Raw genomic sequence first — 20,294 nt, forward strand, 5'->3', positions numbered from 1 at the left:
AGGGCCTCACCGAGCGCGCCAGGTGCCGTAGGTCTCCCGCATCACGTCCCGGTACAGGGCCCTCTGCGCGGGCCGCAGGCAGCCCCACTTCTCCGGGGAGAAGTACACGGCCACGTCCGCGAAGCTCACGGGCTGGGGGCTCCTCCCCGCGCGCGCGGCGCCCGAGTCCTGCGCGAGGAGCGGGCGGAGGCGGCGCCATGGGGAGTGCCGCCCCTAGCCCGCGGCCCCACGTGCTCCCGGGGCGGCCTCTGCGGGGACCACGCGGCGGATGGAGCTACAGAGACCGGGGCCGGGCGCCCTCCTAAGAAATGGCGGCCGCGCGGCCTCACGCACCCGGCTCCTCCAGAGTTTGGCCCAGATGACGCCATCCCGGGGTCTCCGGGGGCCTGGTCGCCAGCCCTCAACCAAAATGGCCGCCCCGGCTTCCCCTGCGCAGCGGCGCCGCCCCCGCTCCCGCCCCCGCTCAGGTTGGAGGACCGGCCCGCCGGCCCACTGCGCCTTTGGAAATTCGGGCCTTACTCTTCGAGGCTGGGCCGCCTATAACTGGGCTGTGGCCCATCCCTGGGTGCCAGCAACCTTTTCTTTTTTTAAAATATTTTTTACTGCCGAAACCGGTTTGGCTCAGTGGATAGAGCGTCGGCCTGCGGACTGAAAGGTCCCAGGTTCGATTCCGGTCAAGGGCATGTACCTTGGTTTGCGGGCATATCCCCAGGTGGGAGATGGTGCAGGGAGGCAGCTGATCGATGCTTTCTCTCTCATCGATGTTTCTGACTCTTATCTCTCTCCCTTCCTCTCTGTAAAAAATATTTTATTTTTTTTTTAAATATATTTTATTGATATTTTACAGAGAGGAAGGGAGAGGAATGTATATAAGAAACTTCGATGAGAGTGAATGCTGATCAGCAGCGTACTGCAGTCTATGTTACATGTCCTTGGACGGAATTCTATCCCGGGGCCCTTTCAGTGCGCAGTCCAATGCTCTATCCACTGAGCCAACCCGGTTAGGGGCGCCCAGCAACCTTTTCCTAAATGTTGGGGGGTGGCGGAGGGAGTGGTGAGAAAAGAGAAGTTCTCTGCTGGAAGCTTGTTGGGGCCTGAAACTCTGGGACCTTCTATCAGGAGATGGGGGCAGTGGGGGGAGCGCAGGTGAGATCTGAGAGGCAGAGGACCCTTTCTGCAGCTCACCTCCCCACAAGCCTGCAGCTCACCTCCCCACATGCCTGCAGCAGCCTCCCCAACATCAGCATGCCTCTAGCTCAGACCGGCTCCCCGAGCTAACCTGCCACCCTGCCTCTGCACATCAGACTTGGCCTGGCCCAGGCCGAACCCACCCCTTTCTTCCTCCAACCTGCCCCTCCTGGGGTCTTTATCTCAGCAAATGCACCCACTCGCCCCATCCTTTCTACTGGGCGGTGACTGCCTGCCTCCTCCCTGCTCCACACGCCTTCATAAACACCCTGCCCTAAGAAGACTTGATACTTTTCCTTTGGCCAACAAGTCAATCACAGTATTTCCCACACTTCGTGGAAATGCACTCCCCATCTTCAGCAGGTTCTGGCTGGAGTCCTGAACTTTCTCTGCTGGCCTCCATCTGTAGCAGGCAACAGAGAGGCATGAGTAGGAACCACAGGCAGGTGCAGAGGTCACCAGGAGAACCCCAGGTGTCCAGCAACTGGCAAAACTACAAGCCCTTGCAGGACCACTCCCTTAAGCATTAACCCCTGGGGATGGCTTTAGGCCTCAGCCGTGCTCCAGGCCCAGCGAAGCAGCAAAATCAGTGACTGCCATGGCTGGCATCAGGACCAGCTGCCTTGATTAATGACCCCCTGGAGCCAACCAATCAGTGGAGACTACCACCCTGAGGGGCACACCTGGAAAGCTGATGAATATTCTATTGGATCCTCCCCTGGGTCCCTGAGATAAAGGGATAAAAGCTCCTAAGACAGGGACCTAGAGTGTGCATGCTCAAGCCTTTCCTCCCTCTCCCATCTCTCAAGGCAAGTCTCAGTGTCTGTCTGTCTATCCCTCCCTCCTTCCCTCCCTCCCAAGCTCCAAGGGCCCTTCTTTTGGCTCTGTAGCTCATTTCCTGAGCCCATTTCTTCTATGGCTCACTTCTTCTACCTTTGTGACTTTCTAAATAAACTTTCTCTTTAAAAAAAAATTTTTTTTTTATTGATTTTAGAGAGCAAGGGAGAGGGAGAGATAGAAGCATCAATGATGAGAGAGAATCATTGGTTGGCTGTCTCCTGCAGGCCCCACACTGGGGATTGAGCCCGCATCCCGGGCCTGTGCCCTTGACCAAAGATGGAATTGGGACCTCGTCGTTCATAGGTCAACGCTCAATCACTGAGCCACGCTGGCCGTGCTAAACTTTCTTTTGTAGTTTGAGTCTTCGCTCTTCTTTCTTAGCCAGAACTCGCGTACTGAGGTTGCTGAACTGAAGTCTAACACCTGCCAACATTTCCAAAGGCCTTCCTGAGGCTTCCGCCTGCCGGTGTATCTGGCGGATGCTTCTCCCCACCACCAGGGGAGCTTGAAAGGAAAGACTTGATTATGGCAGAAAGGGGAAAGGAGGAGACAAAAAGTCTGGGAAGGGTTAGGGCTCAGAGTTGCACAGGACTCAACCTCAGCCCTAGCTCTGTCAGCCTCTCAGCACCCTGAAGGACACAAGAGAAAACAGAACATTTCCATTAAGACCAACAGCATTTTGTCACCTGTCAGTGCCCACCCCTTGCCATGGTGCCCATGACACACAGGCCTGGAACAGCTCTGGGTAGTCCTAGACACTCAGGGCTGTCTGGACCTTCCTGGGGAACAAGCTGGGGCAGGGTTTGAACCCCTGGGTTGGCCCCTGGGGCCTATGGCACCAGGCTGGTGGGCCTCTAGCTGAAGACCTACCTCCTAGAGCAGGGACAGGAGTAGGGCCACTTGCCTGTGTAAGTCAGCAGTTAGATGAGAGGTACTACCTGAGGCGAAGGCAGGTGCCGCGCTAGCTGCAAAGGCTCTGTGGGAACACACGGCTCCTTGATCCTGCTCGACTCCAACTGTGGGAGCACAGCTCCTCGGACGCCAGGTATTAGACAGAGACATGAGAAGTCGCAGGCATATGGGAGAGACTTTATTGTAGACCAAGTAGCCATCGCTACTACAGGAGCCATCAAAGTAGTTCTTCAAAGTAGCCCCACAAAAGCAGCCACACAAAGCGGCCCAGCCCCCCTGGCTGGTCAGTGGCCTTATATACACGCTCACACAGAAGAGGCCTCGTGCCAATGAGTGACACAGATGCTAGATTAACATAAACAGTTACATCCTCGCCTGCATGCACGCATGTGGCAAATTGGCCTTGATCATCCGTATTCTGATTAGGGTTCCCACAGGGTCCCTCTCCAGAGAGTGCGCTGGACCAGGTTAAAGATGATGGCCAAGCATGACTGCATTCGGGCAGGGATGAGAGTGCTGCATTAGTGCCGATGTTGAGGCTGGGCACAGATGAGAGGGGGGGGCTCGGAGAACACGTCAGTGTTTCTGATCCCAGGGGCCCATGACAACTCCCGAATGGACTCCTTCTCCTGGCCCTTTCTAAATGTGTTGTTTTCCTGAGTGGCTGCTGTGAAACAGCAGATTCAAAACTCGCCCTGTTACTTGCCCAAGGTCTACTCATGTTCAGGTGCCAGAGCCAAGCTTCACAAGGGCAGAAGCATTCAGATGGGTGCCTAGCCCCCGGAAGCTCTCCCTAAACTGTGTTGCTCAACTGAAGGGCTCATGAGTCAGGGACATTCCCACCTACCTCAGGATCAACCAGAGCAGATACCCTCAACTACAGGGCCCAGGGACCTGGAGACAGAAAGGTGAACTGCCTCCAGCCTAAACTTAATTCACACACTGCCACGGAGTTGGAGATCGGATGATTCATTCAGTGTGACCTGACCAATGGACCACTGGATGTCTCAGTCAACTTAGAAAGAGGTTAAGATTTCAGTCTTGCCTTGGCCAGTTTGGCTCAGTGGATAGAGCGCCGGCCCTTGGACTGAAGGGTCTCGGGTTTGATTCTGGTCAAGGGTATGTACCTTGGTTGCAGGCTTGATCCCTGGCACTGTCAGGGCACATGTGGGAGGCAACCAATCAGTGTGTCCCTCTCACATTGATGTTTCTCTCTGTCTCTCTCTCCCCTCCCTTCCACTCTCTCTAAAAATCAATGGAAAATATCTTCAGGTGAGGATTAACAACAACAAAAAAACCCACAAAAAAAGATTTCAATCTCCAGTGGGTGTCATAAATTCAGATCAAGAACAATTAGTAAGGGACATGTAGATGGTTTCTTGCTCAATAAAACATTTTCCCTTCCAGCTGGAACTGGGACATTGCTCCCACTTCTCACCTTTCCATCTTTCCAGGTTTCCTCCCTCCTGGGGATCCTGAGCATCTGCACCCCACAGCTGGGTCTCCTGCTCTACCCAGGAGGGCTGGTTTGGGGTCTGGGAATCCTGGGGAAGAAACTAAACCACTAAAAAAAACAAACAAAAAAAAAACAATACATTTCTTAATACTACCTATGCATTCCTCAGGCATCGAGATGTTCTAGGTGTTGGAGGTATTGGTGAACCACGATAAGCTTCCTGCTCTAAACTGACACTAAACTAATTTTACACTAAGGTATGAGCTCTGCTGGCACAGGTGTGGGCCTTTGGGCAGACTGTGCTCAGGTCTGCACAGACACAGAGCGGCGTTCTGAGGTTTTCTGCATGGGGCAGAGGCGCTCCGAGAGGAATTTCCTGGAGACAGCACTTAGGAGGGCATGGAAGGATGTTAGGTTTGCAGGTGTGGTGTGTACAGTGCAGAACGCAAGAGCGCAGGCCCACTGAGCTAGAGGCGTGTCTCAGAACCAACGGTCCCGTTTACCTGCAGCCCAATGGGATCGCTTGCCTGTAGGGAGAGCGAGATCTGGTTTGAACTGGAGGGCGGCGTGCCCGGGGCCTTGGTGTTGTGGCACAGGTTCTGACCTGTTTGCAGGAGTCCTGAGAGCCACTGGAGGGGTCGGCCAGGGGAGACGCAGTTGTGAATTTTAGGGTGATCTGGCGGGAGTCACAGGAAACGGAGCCGCCTGGGGCCGGCGTGGGGCGAGTGGGCACCTGTTCCTTCCGGTCCCACCTGCCCCCTTCCCCTCTCAGAGATGAGGGATGGCCGGCCCTCAGGGAGCGCGCCTGGTGGCATTAGGTCGGCCGCATCCCGTGCGGGCCAGGGCCCTCTTCGCGGGCAGCGGACAGCCCACTCCGGGGGAGGAAATACTCGGCCACGGCCACGAAGCTCCCGCGCCTGGCCTTCCCACCTCACGCTTCCTCCCATCAGGACCCTCGCGGGCACCTCCGGGGAAGCGGTAGCCGGAAGCACGCACCCGGAGCATGCGCAGCCCCCGCCCAGGAGGGGCACTCGGCCTCCGGGAACCTAGGAGACCGGAACTCGCTCCGGGCGTGGCCGCTCTAGGACGCCGAGAACTGGTTATGCGGACTCGGTGATCCCAGGGCCGAGGAAATGAAGGAGCCCTCAGAAAAGATGGTGGTTTTCTGGCGTCTTTAGAGGAAGGCGTTTAGCAGCTTCATTGTGGGTCTGATGTTGATGACCTGGTTTGTTAACCCCCTCGAGTTTCTTCTCTTGCTGTCCCGCGAGCGGCCTGGGAAGCGCCCTTGCCCACAGTTAAGATGGCTGCGGCCACTTCGGCTTCCCTTGGGGACGCGGGGGTGGGCGGGTGAAAGGGGAGGCTGGGGTGCGCGAGCGCCCGCGGCGGCGAGGGGTCTAGCAGAGGGGGACACGGGGCCAGCATTCAGGGGGCCACTGGCCAGATGTCCACTTCCTAATCCCCGCCAGAAGGCCCACTCCATGGCCTTAATAAAAACTTTTTTTGGCAAGCCAATTCGTTTCTCAATTTTTTTTTCATTTACAAGGTATAGAATAATATTCTTTCTTCCCAGCCTATTCCTCTTAACAGTTTCCTAAATATCCCTCCAGAGATGGCCTGTTTGTCTCTATGCATGTATGTGTCACTCTATTATCTATATCTGGTATTTCCAACATTTACTGTCTTTAACTAGGACACTGAGCCGAGTGCCTCTCTGCCTTAGAGTCCAGTTATTTCGCAGAAGAGGAAACTAAGGCCCGTTTGTTCCCCAAAGTCAGGCAGCCCATGTGACTCCGGGTCTTTAGACTCCGAAATGCCAGCCTTTTCCACCACCTCCTCCTGCCTCCGCAGGCCTGTTCCAGAAAAGAAACATGAAATTTTGAATTTGCTGACCCTGCTGACCTTGTGAAAGTGAACTGGGTTTTTGTTTTGTTTTATTATTTTATGTACAAAGAGATAGCATTCTGCCATAAGGTAGATGTCTTGAACCACCCATTCATGGAAGTTCTCTTAGTCCAACTTTATGAAGCCTATGTCCTTCGCGTACTGGCGGAAACACTGGCGGCACATGTTGAGGCCGTACTTCCGGATCAGACCGTGGCCATTTGAGCAGACGCGGCAAGGAGGAGAACCCTGGCCGAATTTCCTCGGATGGCTCCAGTAGAGCTGCTGGTGACCCATCTTGCTCACTCTGTAGCAACGAGGCAAAAGGCTGAACTGGGTTCTTTATTCAATTATGATTGCATAGAAAATTAGATGAGTTACTGGATGAGGGCACATTGTTTTAATGCTTTATTTAAATGTGCCCCGATTTCCCAATTCCAAGCTCTCCTAACAGAATAACGGCAGGCTATGCAAGAGCTGCAGCTGCTTCTGGGACAAAGACTAGTAATCTTTGCTTACCTTGAATAATCACTTACTGTATGCCAGCCTCTGCTCTACCAGTAAGTGCTTTTGCTTGTTAACTCATTGGACCCTCCCACTTCAGAGATGGGTACTTTCTGGATCAGGAGGCTGAGGCACAGAGGGATGACCTTGCCCCAGGCCTCCAACTCCAGACCCATGCTGTATTGCCTCAAATGACTGAAGGCACAATCTCAGCAACCAAAGAGAGGTGAGATTTTAGACCAGGTTACCAGGATGCAGTTGTAATGTGGGGCAGTGCAAGAAGCAGGGACCTAGGAGGTCAGAAGAGCTGCTTCTCATCACACACGCACAATTCCGTATTATCATATACCTTGAGTAGCCAGATTATTATGACCACCCCATCAGTACTTCTTTGGGCCACCTTTTGCCTTCAATACTGCGGCGATTCTTCTTGGCATTGACTCCACGAGATGTTGAAAGCTGATGCGAGGAATCTGACACCATGCCTGATGAATAGCACTGTCCAGTTCTGTGAGATTTGATGGTTGTGGAACCAGCTGCCTGATGGCTTTTAACTTTGTCCCACAAATGCTCAATTGGATTGAGATCTGGTGATTGTGGGGGCCGCCTAAGCAAGGTAAAGTCTCCCTCATGTTCTTGAAACCACTCCTGCACAATACAAGCACCGTGGCATGGCGCATTGTCTTGTTGGAAGAAGCCATCTCCATGGGGATACGCCATCAACATGATAGGATGAACTTGATCAGCAACGATACTTAGGTATGTTGTGCTATTCAGATGTTGTTTCACACAAATTAAAGGGCCCAAATCATGCCAGGAAAACATGCCCCAAACCATAACACTGCCCCCACCAGCTTGAAGGGTTGTACTCATGCATGTGGGGGGCATGCTTTCATGCTGTTTCTGCCAAATTCTCACTCTGCCATCTGCATGATGCAACTGGAAACGTGATTCATCGGACCACATGACTTTTTTCCAATGCTCGACTGTCCAATCCTTGGGTTCCTGTGCGAATTGGAGACTTCTTTTTTTTTTATTTTTTACATTACGGGGACCGGGACCGCACGCCCGAACCCCTCCAAGAAAAGGAGGGTGAGACGTTTTATCTTGGTAACTGCAGACAGCAAAGGTATTCGAACAGGCCTTTGGCTTCCATATCCCATACGATGCAGTGTATAGCTAATTTGCCTACAAACGTCAGGTGGTCATAATAATCTGGCCACTCAGTGTAAATGTAAAGAGGAAAAATTTAAATGATGGGCTATATCATTAGTATTGAAAAGTAAATATGAGGCTTAGGTTTAGGGGTCATGTCACGGGGGAAAAAATGTCATTCAGGCCCTGGCCAGTGTTGCTAAGTAGTTAGAGCATTGGCTTGTACACCAAAGAGTTTCGGGTTCTATTTCCGGTCAAGGGTACTTACCTAGGTTGCAGGACGGATTTCTCAGCCCTGATTGGACACTTGTGGGAGGCAACCAATTGATGTGTCCCTCTCACATCGATGTTTCTCTCTTTCCCTCTCTCTAAAATCAATAAAAACATTTAAAAATTTTTTCAATGGGTAAATTGTTGTGCATATTTTACCGCAAATAAAAACAATCCACTGACCTCCCAGTATATTTAGAGTTAAATCCAAACTTTGCATCATGGCAAGCAAAAGCTCTGTGACCTGTACCCTTCCCCCATGTGGCTCAGTTGGTTGGGCATCATCCTTTGCACTGAAGGGTTGCTGTTCAAGTCCCTGATCACAAATAGGGGGTTTGCAGGAGATGGGGGCCGTACAGAAGGTGGACGATTGATGTGATCGCTCTCACATGGATGTTTCTCTCTCTCTATCCCTCCCTCTCTCTCTCTCTCAAAAATCCAATAAAAATCTTTTATTTTTTTTTTTAATGTCTCGTCCTTACCAAGTCCGGTCTGGGTATCCATCTGCAACAGGCACTTTTAGCACATCTTCTGTTTTAGTTCCTTTGTAGTGCTTATTATTTGCAATACAGTACCTAGTCTTATTTATATACTGGCTTATCACTAGTCTCCCCCCCTCCCCACCACTCAGAGGTAAGTTCTAAGAGGATTCCTGTGTCAGTTTTCCCTGCTATATCCTGACACACAGAACAGTTCCTAGTACATGGTAAATGCTTACTAGGTTTCTGTTAAAGAGAAAGATAAAGAGCAGACAGCACTCATCCTGTGCTTCATGCTGACCTTGGTGGCAGAGCTGTGCGTGACACCCTGTGCCTGGTTCTGCTCCCCCCTCCCTGGTGGCACCTCCTCTCCAGCTCTACCTTCTCTTTGACCCACCCCTCCCCAGTACTGGTCACCCCTTCACCTTCACACCCTCCCACTCCTGACTGCCCCTTGCCCAGCAGTCGGGCTCTCTTGCTCCAGCTATCTGTGCTTGAAACCTCTGGGACTTACTTGTTCACAGCTCATATTGGCAGTCACTGAGCCATGCAGATACTATGGCAGAAACCTCTCATGAGTATCTTTCTTCCCAATTCCAAGGTCAGGAAGCAAGAAAAGATCTTGCTCTTTAGTTTGGTCCCAGCTCCTGATCAGCTCTACCTGGGAGCAGGTGTCCAACAGGTCTCTAGTAACCGGTCTCCTCCTACAGGTCACACTTTACACTATTTACAAAGACATCTGTAAAAAAAAATTTTTTTATTGATTTTGAGAGAGGGAGAGGAAGAGGGAGAGGGAGAGGGAGAGAGAAAGAGAAACATCAATGTGCAAGCAGAACATCAATCGGCTGCCTCCTGCACACCCCCTACTAGGGGTCAAGCCCATAATCTGGGCATGTGCCCCGACCAGGAATTGAACCAGCAACATCTTTGGTGCACGGGATGACGCCCAACCAACAGCCACACCCGATGGGGCCAAAGGCATCTTCGGAGAGTACCTATCAAACAACCTGCTTCTGCTAAGAACGTTCTCTGGCTCCTCAGGGTAATCCTTAAGCTCCTCTGCTGGGATCTGTTGGCTCTTCCAGCTTGGCATCCACCTCACTGCTGCATCTTCTGTTACTCATTATCTAGTTCTTTTCTTTTTAATTGGTTTTAGAGCTCTGGTCGGTTGATCAGTGGTTAGAGCATTGGCCCGCAGTCCCTAGGGTCTTGGGTTCGATTCCTGAACAAGGGCACGACCTTGGTTGCAGGCTTGATCCCTGGTCCCGATCAGTGTGTGAACAGGAGGCAACCAATCGATGTGTGATTCTCTCTCCACACCTCCTGTCTCCCCTCCACTCTCTCTAAAAAAAAAATCAATGAGAAAAAAAAATATCCTCGAGTGAAAATTTTATAAAATTTGATTTTAGAGAGAGGAAGCGGGGGAGAGAGAGCGCGAGCATGAGAGTGAGATATCTATTGGTTGCCTCCTGGATTCACCCTGACTGGGGATGGAACCTGCAACCTGGGTATGTGCCCTGACTGGGAATCAAACCTGCCACCTTTGGTGTATGAATCAAACCTGCCACCTTTGGTGTATGAATCAAACCTGCCACATTTGGTGTATGAATCAAACCTGCCACCTTTGGTGTATGAATCAAACCTGCCACCTTTGGTGTATGAATCAAACCTGCCACCTTTGGTGTATGAGTATGATGCTCCAACTGAGCCACACCAGACAGAACCATTACCTAGTTGTTTATGTTTCAGTCATACTATTGTTCCTTATACATGTCTATCCTGGTTGGAATCTTTCTCATCCTTCAAGGCTGATTTAAACCACTTCCTTCAGGCAACCTTCCTTGTTTCAGAAGACCTTCCCAGGTCTCCTCTTGGTCCTCTTCACAAACTATTTTGTATTGATTAGGTCAGGGGTCCTCAAACTACGGCCCGCAGGCCACATGCAAATACAAATATTGTATTTGTTCCCGTTTTGTTTTTTTACTTCAAAATAAGATATGTGCAGTGTGCATAGGAATTTGTTCATAGTTTTTTTTAAAACTATAGTCCGGCCCTCCAACGGTCTGAGGGACAGTGAACTGGCCCCGTTTAAAAAGTTTGAGGACCCCTGGATTAGGTAATAATAAAAACCGGTGTTTATCTTACTTAATCCTACAGCAAGTTTAGGAGTTAGGTTTTATAGATGAAGAAACTAAGGCACAGAGAGGTGACTAGGCTGAGAGGTAACTTGCCTGAGACTGCACAGCTAAAAAGCAAGTGAGTCAGGATCTGAGCCCAGACAGTCCGGCTCCAGAGACCAGGCTCTTCCCTTTATTCCACACTGTGTCCATTTCTAAGCCTTTTCATGAAACAAGGCTCCCTTTGCCTGAAAATCTCCCCACAGAGCCATCACCACCTAACGCTATGGGAAGCACAACCCTCTCCTCCAAGATGCAGTTCCTGGTGTCTCGCCAACAGGACGGGTTGGGTGATGCCTCTGGCACATCCTTCATCACAGCCGAGATCAGGCCATTCTTTTCTGAGTCAGCCTGTCCCTGGAGCCCAGCACAAAACCCAGAGGCCTCAGGTGTTGTTTGTGAGTGACAGCATGGAGCCAGCCTTCCTCAGCCCCGGATTCCCTGATCACCTCGCTGTCTCTCCAGCAGGTCACTGAATGTGGGCTGTACCTTTCTGAGTGAAGTCATTGGCTTTGGCAGGGCTTTACGTTTTCCTGCTGAGATTCTCCCAGACAAGCAGGGTTGGGCCCTGCATCCTGAGGAGCCACCCCTCCAAGGGGAGGCCACTCTCTGGCTGGGAAGTAAGGACCAAAATACCTTTTTAAAAAAAATTCATTTATTGATTGAGAGAGAAAGGACAAGAGATACATAGAAACAGCGACCCATTGTTCCACCTATCCATGTATTACTGGCTGATTCCGGTATGTGGCCTGGGCGGGGATAGAACCCACAACCTTGGCATATTCAGATGATGCTCTAACCAACTGAGCTAGCTGGCCACGACCAAAAAACCTTTCCTGTAGTTGCTGTTGTTTGCTGTCCCACTGGCTTCCTGCCCAGATTTCAGCTCTCACCTCACTCTCATCTGGGCGGGACCTGTGTTCTACTGACTGCTCAGAGAAAGTGGTAGAAATATTGGGGCTCTGTGTCAGTTTCCAGCTTTGCTGTTTTAAAGCAGTGGAATGTTGGGGGGAAAAATCACTTAATCTCTGAGCCTCAGTCCACTCATCTGCAAAACATGGCTATTGATATCCATGCCCTGCCTCCTTAGCCTTTCTGAAGTGTAAAATGTCGATAACTCACTCTTTCAACACATTTATTGCACATTTACTGTCATACATACTATATTGTTTACATTTCAGTCTTCACAGTAGCCCTTTCCCTTGAGGTAGACATTAGTAACCCTCATTTTACAGACGAGGGAGTGAGGCTGGGGAGGGCCGACTTGCCAGCGGTGCTGTGCAGACTGGCTCTGTGCTGGGCTCCCTGCCGGAGTCAGCTGGCCAGGCTGACCACCTCCACCTGGGCCCCTCCCCAGGCCCCAGTCCTCAGCGTTTACCTCTCATGCAGATAAGCAGCAAGGGGTGGTTTTTGAGACAGGAAAGATCTTGGTTGCACCTGCTACTGAAAGCGTCTCACTCATTTTTTAGAAAAACCGGGGAGAGGGGCGTCAAGTTGAATCTAGGTGAATCTTTACAGGCACTTTCCTTTCTACATGTTTGAAAACCTGAGGGATCCTTGAGGGAAGCCCAAGGGATGAACCTGGGTTCCCAAGTCCCTGATTTAGGAATCTCCCTCAGGGCCCAGTCAGTCCCTATCGCCGAGGTCAGGCTCAGCCCCACGCGTGGGAGCCACTCACCCGCACTCCTGAAAGATGTTCGGGTAGTGCCGGAACAGCACCGGCGGGTCCCGGTCATCCCGAACCGGGGCCTGGGGCACAGCGCGGATGCCAGGCCTCCGGCCTCGCCGGCCCCCGGAGCAGGAGCGGTGGATCCACTGGTGCGCGTTGACCGCGAACTTCCTCTTGAAGCACATGCCACACTCGGGGCAGGGGAAGGGCCGCTCGTCCGAGTGCATGCGCTGGTGGCTGACCAGCAGCGACGGGTAGGTGAAGCGGCGACCGCAGTCCGCACACACGTGGCGCCGCTGGCGGGCCTGCGAGCCCCGGCTGGGCCCCGGGGCTGGCGGCGGCGCCCCTGAGCCCGGGTCCCAGGCTTTCGTGGGCGCGGGCGGGGGCGGCTTGCTGAGGGCCCAGTCCGGGTGGTGTTGAACCGGCTCCCCGGGCCGATCCTTCCCGGGAGTCTTTCTGGGGCTCCTGGCTCCTGGCACTGCTTTGGGTTCCTCTTCCTTCTTGTTTGGGGCACCTCCTGGGAAACAAGAATCAAGACGCATTTTAAAGCACATTTGCTTAGACTGTCTCAGGCCACAGGGTGCCTTTACGGAGAGACGTGCCAGAGAAATACTGCACAGGGACCGACACACAGGCCTCGAAGGACAGTGAACCAGTTCAACCCCTCAAGCCTCGGATCCTCGCGTGTCAGATGCGAATCGTGGTGACTCCTTTCCGAGGCTGTTGGACCCATTGAATCAGTGGGAGCCTGTTAGGCACTTGGTCAATGCTCAAGGCGCAGTAGCTATTATCGTTTCCTCCGCTTTCTGTGGGTGAGAGCTGCATAGAGGAGGGGACCTGTCTGCGGCGGTCACTGCAGGGGATGGGGAGGAGGAGGGGGGAGAGCCAGGCTGCGTTGCTGGTCATGGCCTCCTGTTCTACCTCGCTTTGCTTGAGGAACGTGAAAGGCGGATCTGAAGTCACGTCCATTCTTAGGGGATTTTAGTTGTTCCTGAAAAAGGGACAGTGGGTGGTGTTTTCTACCACAAGGACCTGGAAACCCGAGTGTTGGACTTGGGCTCCCGATTTCCCTACTCGGGTCTCAACATGATGACGCTCAAGTTCTGAAAACTGTGTGCCAGGTCCGCCTCCTTTCCTCCATTACCAACACCGCGGCTCCTTCCTTCCTCCCGGGAGGCGGGGAGGGGGGATCTGAAAATAACCACCTCGCTGGACAGGAAGCCCGGGTGCCGGGTGCGGGGAGACCCGGGGTCCCTCACCTCGCAGGGCTCCTCCCACGCGTTCCCCCAGCTCAGGATCCTGGGCGGCCGGGCTCCACGCCTCGCTCCCCTGCTCCATCCAAGAGATGAGGTCTGGTTTGGGGCCGGGGCATCCTGGGGAGAACGGAGCACAGCGCCGGCCTGAGAGGCTGCCCTGGGAGCCGGCACCCCGCGCCGGGGCGAGGGCGCGTCCCCAGAACCTAAGATCCACGTGGAGGAGTCTCCATGCTCCCCGCCTGCAGGAGGCGGGCGCGGGTGGCAGCGCTCCCACGGGCCCCGGGGCACAGGGGTGGCTGGTGCTGCTGGTGGGACAGTGCGCGGTCAGGGCTCACACACCTCCGAGCCCCTCTAGCATCTCCGTGAGCCCCAGTGAAGGTGAAGGAGGGGGGCGCCGACCCGGGCCTCACCGAGCGCGCCCAGGTGGCCGTAGGTCTCCCGCATCACGTCCCGGTACAGGGCCCTCTGCGCGGGCCGCAGGCAGCCCCACTCCTCCGGGGAGAAGTACACGGCCACGTCCGCGAAGCTCACGGACCCCGGCTTCTTGCACCCAGGCCGGGTCCCCCCAGCCGTCAGCGCGCGAGCGGGGCTGGAGGCGGCGCCCATGGGGTCCGCCAGCCCCCGAGCTGCAGCAGCCGGGCCCCAGGGGCCCCGACCCCCGCCCCCGAGCTCGGCTCGCCGTCCGCAGGCCCGCTCCCCAGGCCGCGGCCCCTCCAGCCGGGGCGTCCGGCCGCCGCCGAGGGAAGCGAAGTCGCAGGGACTGGCTGCTGGGGCCGCTGGGGACTCGGGGGTTCTGACCGGGACCCACCAACCCCTCGGTGTTTATTCACTTCCGGGCAGCGTGGCCATAGACTCCCGGGCCGAGGGGCCCGGAAGGGGCCTTCGGAAACAGGGCCACATCCCGGCTTCAGCTGTCGCGGCCGCTCTTGAGGGCGCCGTCCCCTGATCACATCAAACATGGCGCCCGCCTGCCTTCCCCGTTTCCTCGCCCACTTGCCCTCAAATAAAATGGCCGCCTTTAGGGGGGAGACGGAACGGAGGGGAGGCATGGGGGAGCCTTCTCGCCTTCGAGAAAGATGGACGGTCGAGGCGGGCAGCACCTCCCTTTGCGGCGGCCCAGCGGCCGGTGATTGGCCTGAGCTCAGGAGGCGGCGCCGCGGGTTGGCCCGAGCGCAGGAGGCGGTGCCGCTGCCGCTGATTGGCCCGAGCGCAGGAGGAGGTGCCGTTGATTGGCCTGAGCGCAGGAGGCGGCGCCTCGGATTGGCCCGAGCGCAGGAGGCGGCGCCTCGGATTGGCCCGAGCGCAGGAGGCGGTGCCGCGGGTTGGCCCGAACGCAGGAGGCGGTGCCGCTGATTGGCCCGAGCGCAGGAGGCGGTGCCGCTGATTGGCCCGAGCGCAGGAAGCGGCGCCGCGGGCCGGGCTGGCGGCCGTTGGGGAGGCGCGCGCGCCCGGTGTCCCGGTTGCCTGGCTCTGGAACCGACCGGGACGGGGCGTTTGTGAAGTCCCAGGTGGTGAACCCGACGGTCTTCTCCCCGCGCCTCCCGGCGGCGGGACCCGGCCCCCAGCCCCGCGGGAAGCCGCTCACACCCGGGCCAGACGCGGGGACACAGCGGGCCCAGGGCCGCGGGGCCACCCCCTCCTTGCGCGCTCCGCTCGGCTCACTCAGCCTTCGCCTGGAGCAGCGGGCGAAGGAATGTGTTTGCTGAGGTTCAAATTGGAATGGGGAAATTGTTATATTTTCTTTTTCCCCCAAATTAATTAATACATATGGGTTTAAAAAGTTTTTGTAATGAAAAGATCAGCCCTCGCCGGTTTGGCTCAGTGGATAGAGCGTCAGCCTGCGGGCTGAAGGGTACCAGGTTCGATTCCGGTCAAGGGCATGTACCTTGGTTGCGGGCACATCCCCAGTAGGGGGTGTGCAGGAGGCAGCTGATCTATGTTTCTCTCTCATCTGTTTCTCATCGATGTTTCTAACTCTATCCCTCTCCCTTCCTCTCTGTAAAAAAATCAATAAAATACATTTTTTTAAAAAAGAAAAAATCAGTTCCCTGTACCCTTTCCCCCTATTCTCCAAAAGGCAACTACTTTAAACTTTTTAATTTTAATTTTATTGTACATACAGTAAAATGCACAGATCTTCAGTGTAAAATTGGCCAAGTTTTGACAAATGTATACAACCATATTAACATCAGTCACCCCCAACAAGATATAGGACATTGATGTGACCCCTGAATGTTTCCTTGTTCCCAATTTTTTATTGTGGTAAAATACAAGTCACATAAACCATTACACATCAGCCATTTAAAACTGTACAATTCAGTGGCATTTAGTACATTTTCAGTGTAAACTAGTCATTACTTTCATCACCCCTAATGGAAACCACCTACCTACCCATTGAACAGCCACTCCCATTCTCCCCTTCCTGCAGCCCATGGCAGTCACTAATTTGCTTTCTGTCCCTATAGATCTGCTGTTCCTGGATATTTCATATAAATGAAGCCATGCACTATGTGTAGCCTTTCCTTCTGGCTTCTGTCTTTAGCATGTGTCGGTACTTCATTCCTTTTTGTGGCTGAGTAATACGCCATTTGTATAGATATATCATATTCCCCATCTGTTGATGGAGGTGGACATTTGGGTTTCCACCTCTTATCTAGTACTGCTTTGAACATGCATGTATGTCCCATAGGTGCCCCAACAGGGGATTGAACCTGCAACCTTTTTAAAAATATAAATATTTTTATTGATTTCAGAGAGGAAGGGAGAGGGAGAGAGATAGAAACATCATGATGAGAGAGAATCATTGATTGGCTGCCTCCTGAATGCTCCCCCACTGGGGCTGGAACCCACAACCTAGGCATGTGCCCTTGACCGGAAAGAATCTGGGATCCGTCAGCCTGCAGGCCGTGGCTCTATCCACTAAGCAAAACCGGCTAGAGCCCCTGCAAACTTTTTGGTGTACGGGAGGGCATTCCAACCAACTGAGTCACCTGGTCAGGGCCCATTTTAACCATTTCTATGTTCACAATTCAGTGGCATTAATTGCATTCACAATGTTGTGCAACTGTCACTACTATCGATTTTCAAAATCTTTTCTTCACCAAAAAAGGAAACCCAGAACCCATTAAGCAGTCACTTTCCATTCCCCTGTCACCAAGCCCCTGGTAATTTCTCATTTTTTCTGACTATGAATTTGCCTGTTCTGGTACCTCACACAATATTTGCCCTTTTGTGTCTGGCTTCTTTCACTTAACAGTGTTTTCAAGGTTCAGCCATGTTGTGGCATGAATCAACACTTCATTCCTTTTTTATTTTTTTAAAATATATTTTTATTGATTTCAGAGAGGAAGGGAGAGGGAGAGATAGATAGAAACATCAATGATAAGAGAATCATTGATAGGCTACCTCCTTCACGCCCCCTACTGGGGATCGAGCCCACAACCCGGGCATGTGCCCTTGACCAGAATCAAACCCGGGACCCTTCAGTCCGCAGGCTGACACTTCATCCACTGAGCCAAGCTGTCTAGGGCTTCATTCCTTTTTTTAAAAATTGTGGTAATGCATAACATAAAAGTTACCATTGTTGATGTTCTTTGTGAACGGTGACACTGAGATGAGCTTGACGTGCAGGATGAAGTTAGAGAAGCAGAGGGCTACCGCTAGTCAGGCAAGTAGCAAAGCCCCCAAAGCCCTCATGGCTTTTATTTGGGGAGTACTGCAAATAACAATGGAGTACAGCAAGTGACAACGACTAACAGGCATGCTTTTGAGATCATCAGAGCTAAGTTATACATTACACTATTAATTTCCTATGTTATACAAAGACCCTTTCCACCTGCAGCAGTGTACCCTCCCTGGCTTTCCATGCCCTCATGGACTATTTATCACCTCAAGGAAATTCTGCCTCTGAACAATAAGTCTTGCGTGCAAGACTTTGTTCTGACGTGGCCCGCTTGCAGGCCCCCGCCTTTTCCTGGCAGAGCGTCCTCTTCTAGTTAACTTCATTCCACTTGTCCAGCTACATACCATTTTAACAATTTTTAAGTGTACAGTTCAGTGGTATTAATACGTTCATATTGTTGTGCAACCACCACCAGTATCCATCTCCAGGCCCAAAGTGTGCCCTCTGCTCCAGGGCCTCTCTACAGTGGGTACCAGCTCCTTTAACAGGTTTTCACATCTAAAGGACCCCATCTCTGAGGAACAGGGGAGATACAGACCAGAATGCTCTAAAGGAGAGAACAATCCAGAAAGAAAAGTCAGGTGGATGGTTTGCAGTGAAGTAACCCCAACTGCGACTGGGAAGTGGGAGCAGGAACCTCAGAACATGGGCTTAGTCCTCAGGCGGTCTTTCGGATCGCAGCCTCCTCCTCCCAAAGGACCTTCTCTGGGCCCCTCACCTCTGCCCATTTCCTAACACAGAGCCCTGTTTTCCCTAAACGCCCACGTCCTTTCCTTACCCGCTAACACTCAAACCTTGCCTCTTCCTTTCCAGAGAGAACTCTAAGCATCTCATGGGAGCTCTATCACCTAACACTCTTGAAGTCCATCTGGAAAGTACCAGAAATTAACCGGGGGATCCTGGCCTCCCAAACAGGATTGGCTCTGAAAGCCCCACTACAGGCTGCTGCCACTTGGGCTCTTGTCAGAGGGATTGACCCACCGGTGGTCTTCCGGGGCCTGCTTGTGCTTGAAGCCTTCCCCACCCTGGGCCCAGGAAGGGCTGGCAGAGTGGATGTGCTGATGGTGGAGGAGAGTAGGTAAAGCAGAGGCCACAGTCAGGGCAGGGGCAGGGCTTCTCGCCTGTGTGTGTGCACCTGTGGGAAGACAGCAGAGAAGTGCCTATAGGCCAGCGGTTCTCAACCTGTGGGTCGCGACCCCTTTGGCGGTGGAACGACCCTTTCACAGGGGTCGCCTAAGACCATCCTGCATATCAGATATTTACATGATGATTCATAACAGTAGCAACATTACAGTTATGAAGTAGCAACGAAATAATTTTATGGTTGGGTCACAACATGAGGAATTGTATTTAAAGGGCCAGAAGGTTGAGAACCACTGCTGTAGGCAAAACGGAGGCTGCATTTAGGACGGCTGGAGGGCTTCTCGCCTGTGTGCTTGTGCTGGTGGGTGGCCAGCAGCGGGGGGTCAGTGAAGTGACTCTTGCGGTCTGGGCATTGGTAGGGCTTCTCCCCAGTGTGAGCCTGCCTGTGGATGGCCAGGGAAGCCCTGTGGCAGCAGCATCGCCCGCAATGGGCAGGAGTAGGGCTTTTCACTGTGTGGGTGAATTATGCTAGAGCAGGTACTTGTACTGGGGAGAAACAGGCTTGACACTGGTCACCGAGGAAGGACCACTGTGGATGGCTGCAATCGCCAGCCATGATCCTGGCTTCTGGCTGAGCGACCCTCCCCTGTGGGAGAGCACTGACCACCAGGGGGCAGCTCCTGCATTGAGTGTCTGCCACCTGGTGGTCAGTGTGCATCATAGCGACTGGTGGTTCTGCTGTTCCACAATTTGCATATTAGCCTTTTATTATATAGGATTATGCCTGCAGGCAAAACAGCTTTCCTTTTTTAAATCTCTGATGAATGGCATTATCCATTACACTGTGATCCACATAATTAATATCCAAAGGAACATTTGTCTTCATTATATCACACAACAAAAACCAAATTACATGTGCTTCCCCTATCTTCCTTGGAAGCTCACACTCCATTCCGCATGAAGCAGGGGTTGTCCAGGATGACTAAGAGGCACTGGAGGCCCACCTGGCAGTGAGACCGGAACCCCCTGCAGATGGGGTGCAGGGAGGCTCGAAGGGCTCTAGAGGGAGCGGAGTGCTCTGGGGCTGAGTGGGGAGGAGGGTTCTCAAAGGCCACATCCTGGGGTTGGAAGTGAAACACCTGTGGCCTTTCCCTTCCCCTCGCCCCGCGGACAGTTGCTAAACTCTCACCCTCTGGATCCTGGACCTCCACGCCTCCACCTCTCCTTCCACCCAAGAGGTAGAAGCGGGTTTGGGGCCTGAAATCCTGCGAGGGGGAAGCATCGGGCTCGGCTGAGACCCGGAGGGGAGGGGGGAGGCTGCTTCCTCAGCGCCCCACACTCGCAGGCCATCCATCCCCCTTCCCACGGATGACGTCCCTGTGCGCGGGGGCAGACACCCCACTCCTCGGGGAGAAGTCCTCGGCCCCGTCCGCGGAGCTCACGGCCCCTCGGCCGCCCTCCCTCCTCCGGCGGCGCCACGGAAAGGCCCTCATTCTCCGCAGAGAGGCTCCAGGCCTGCGGAAACCTAGAGCTTCCCTGGCTTCCTCGGAGAAGGCGCTCGAGGGCGCACAGTCCTGCCCCCAACCGCGCTGGTGCCGCTCGGCCTCAGCATCCTCCCTCTCCGCCCGCCCCCCCGCACACGGGGGCCAGCCGGGCGCTGGAGCTACAGTCCTGCATCCTTCCCTCTCCGCACCCGGGACCAGCCGGGCGCTGGAGCGCACAGTCCCGCATCCTTCCCTCTC

At 53.6% G+C, this 20,294-nt stretch overlaps 2 protein-coding genes and 2 pseudogenes across 7 annotated transcripts in view; all 4 read right to left on the minus strand.

The window, feature by feature from the left end:
• The window catches only part of LOC102417978 (zinc finger protein 764-like), a 5,337-nt gene extending 5,010 nt beyond the window's left edge, over positions 1 to 327 (minus strand). The window contains 3 exon segments of the mRNA XM_023744797.1: positions 11 to 21; positions 23 to 184; positions 186 to 327. Coding sequence (XP_023600565.1) covers positions 11 to 21; positions 23 to 184; positions 186 to 199 — 187 coding nt within the window. The 5' untranslated portion in view covers positions 200 to 327.
• A 5,991-nt stretch (positions 328 to 6,318) lies between these two features.
• Positions 6,319 to 9,330, minus strand: LOC102437346 (annotated as a pseudogene).
• On the minus strand, positions 7,766 to 7,873 carry LOC111823435 (annotated as a pseudogene).
• On the minus strand, positions 9,291 to 14,897 carry ZNF688 (zinc finger protein 688). 6 transcript variants are annotated; one of them, XM_023744798.1, is made up of 4 exons: positions 14,596 to 14,897; positions 13,791 to 13,904; positions 12,541 to 13,048; positions 9,291 to 9,424 (listed from the first exon to the last, which is right to left on the minus strand). In XM_023744798.1, the coding sequence occupies exons 1-4, from the start codon at positions 14,834 to 14,836 to the stop codon at positions 9,409 to 9,411; spliced, it is 879 nt and encodes a 292-aa protein (XP_023600566.1). In that variant the 5' UTR covers positions 14,837 to 14,897; the 3' UTR covers positions 9,291 to 9,408. The 6 variants fall into 6 exon arrangements, with proteins under 6 accessions (XP_023600566.1, XP_023600568.1, XP_023600570.1 ...); XM_023744800.1 differs by lacking the exon at positions 14,596 to 14,897 and adding an exon at positions 14,198 to 14,411; XM_023744802.1 differs by lacking the exon at positions 13,791 to 13,904.
• Between the last annotated feature and the right edge of the window lie 5,397 nt (positions 14,898 to 20,294).

The sequence above is a fragment of the Myotis lucifugus genome, unplaced genomic scaffold (genome assembly GCF_000147115.1).
Source record: "Myotis lucifugus unplaced genomic scaffold, Myoluc2.0 scaffold_486, whole genome shotgun sequence".
NCBI lineage: Eukaryota > Metazoa > Chordata > Mammalia > Chiroptera > Vespertilionidae > Myotis > Myotis lucifugus.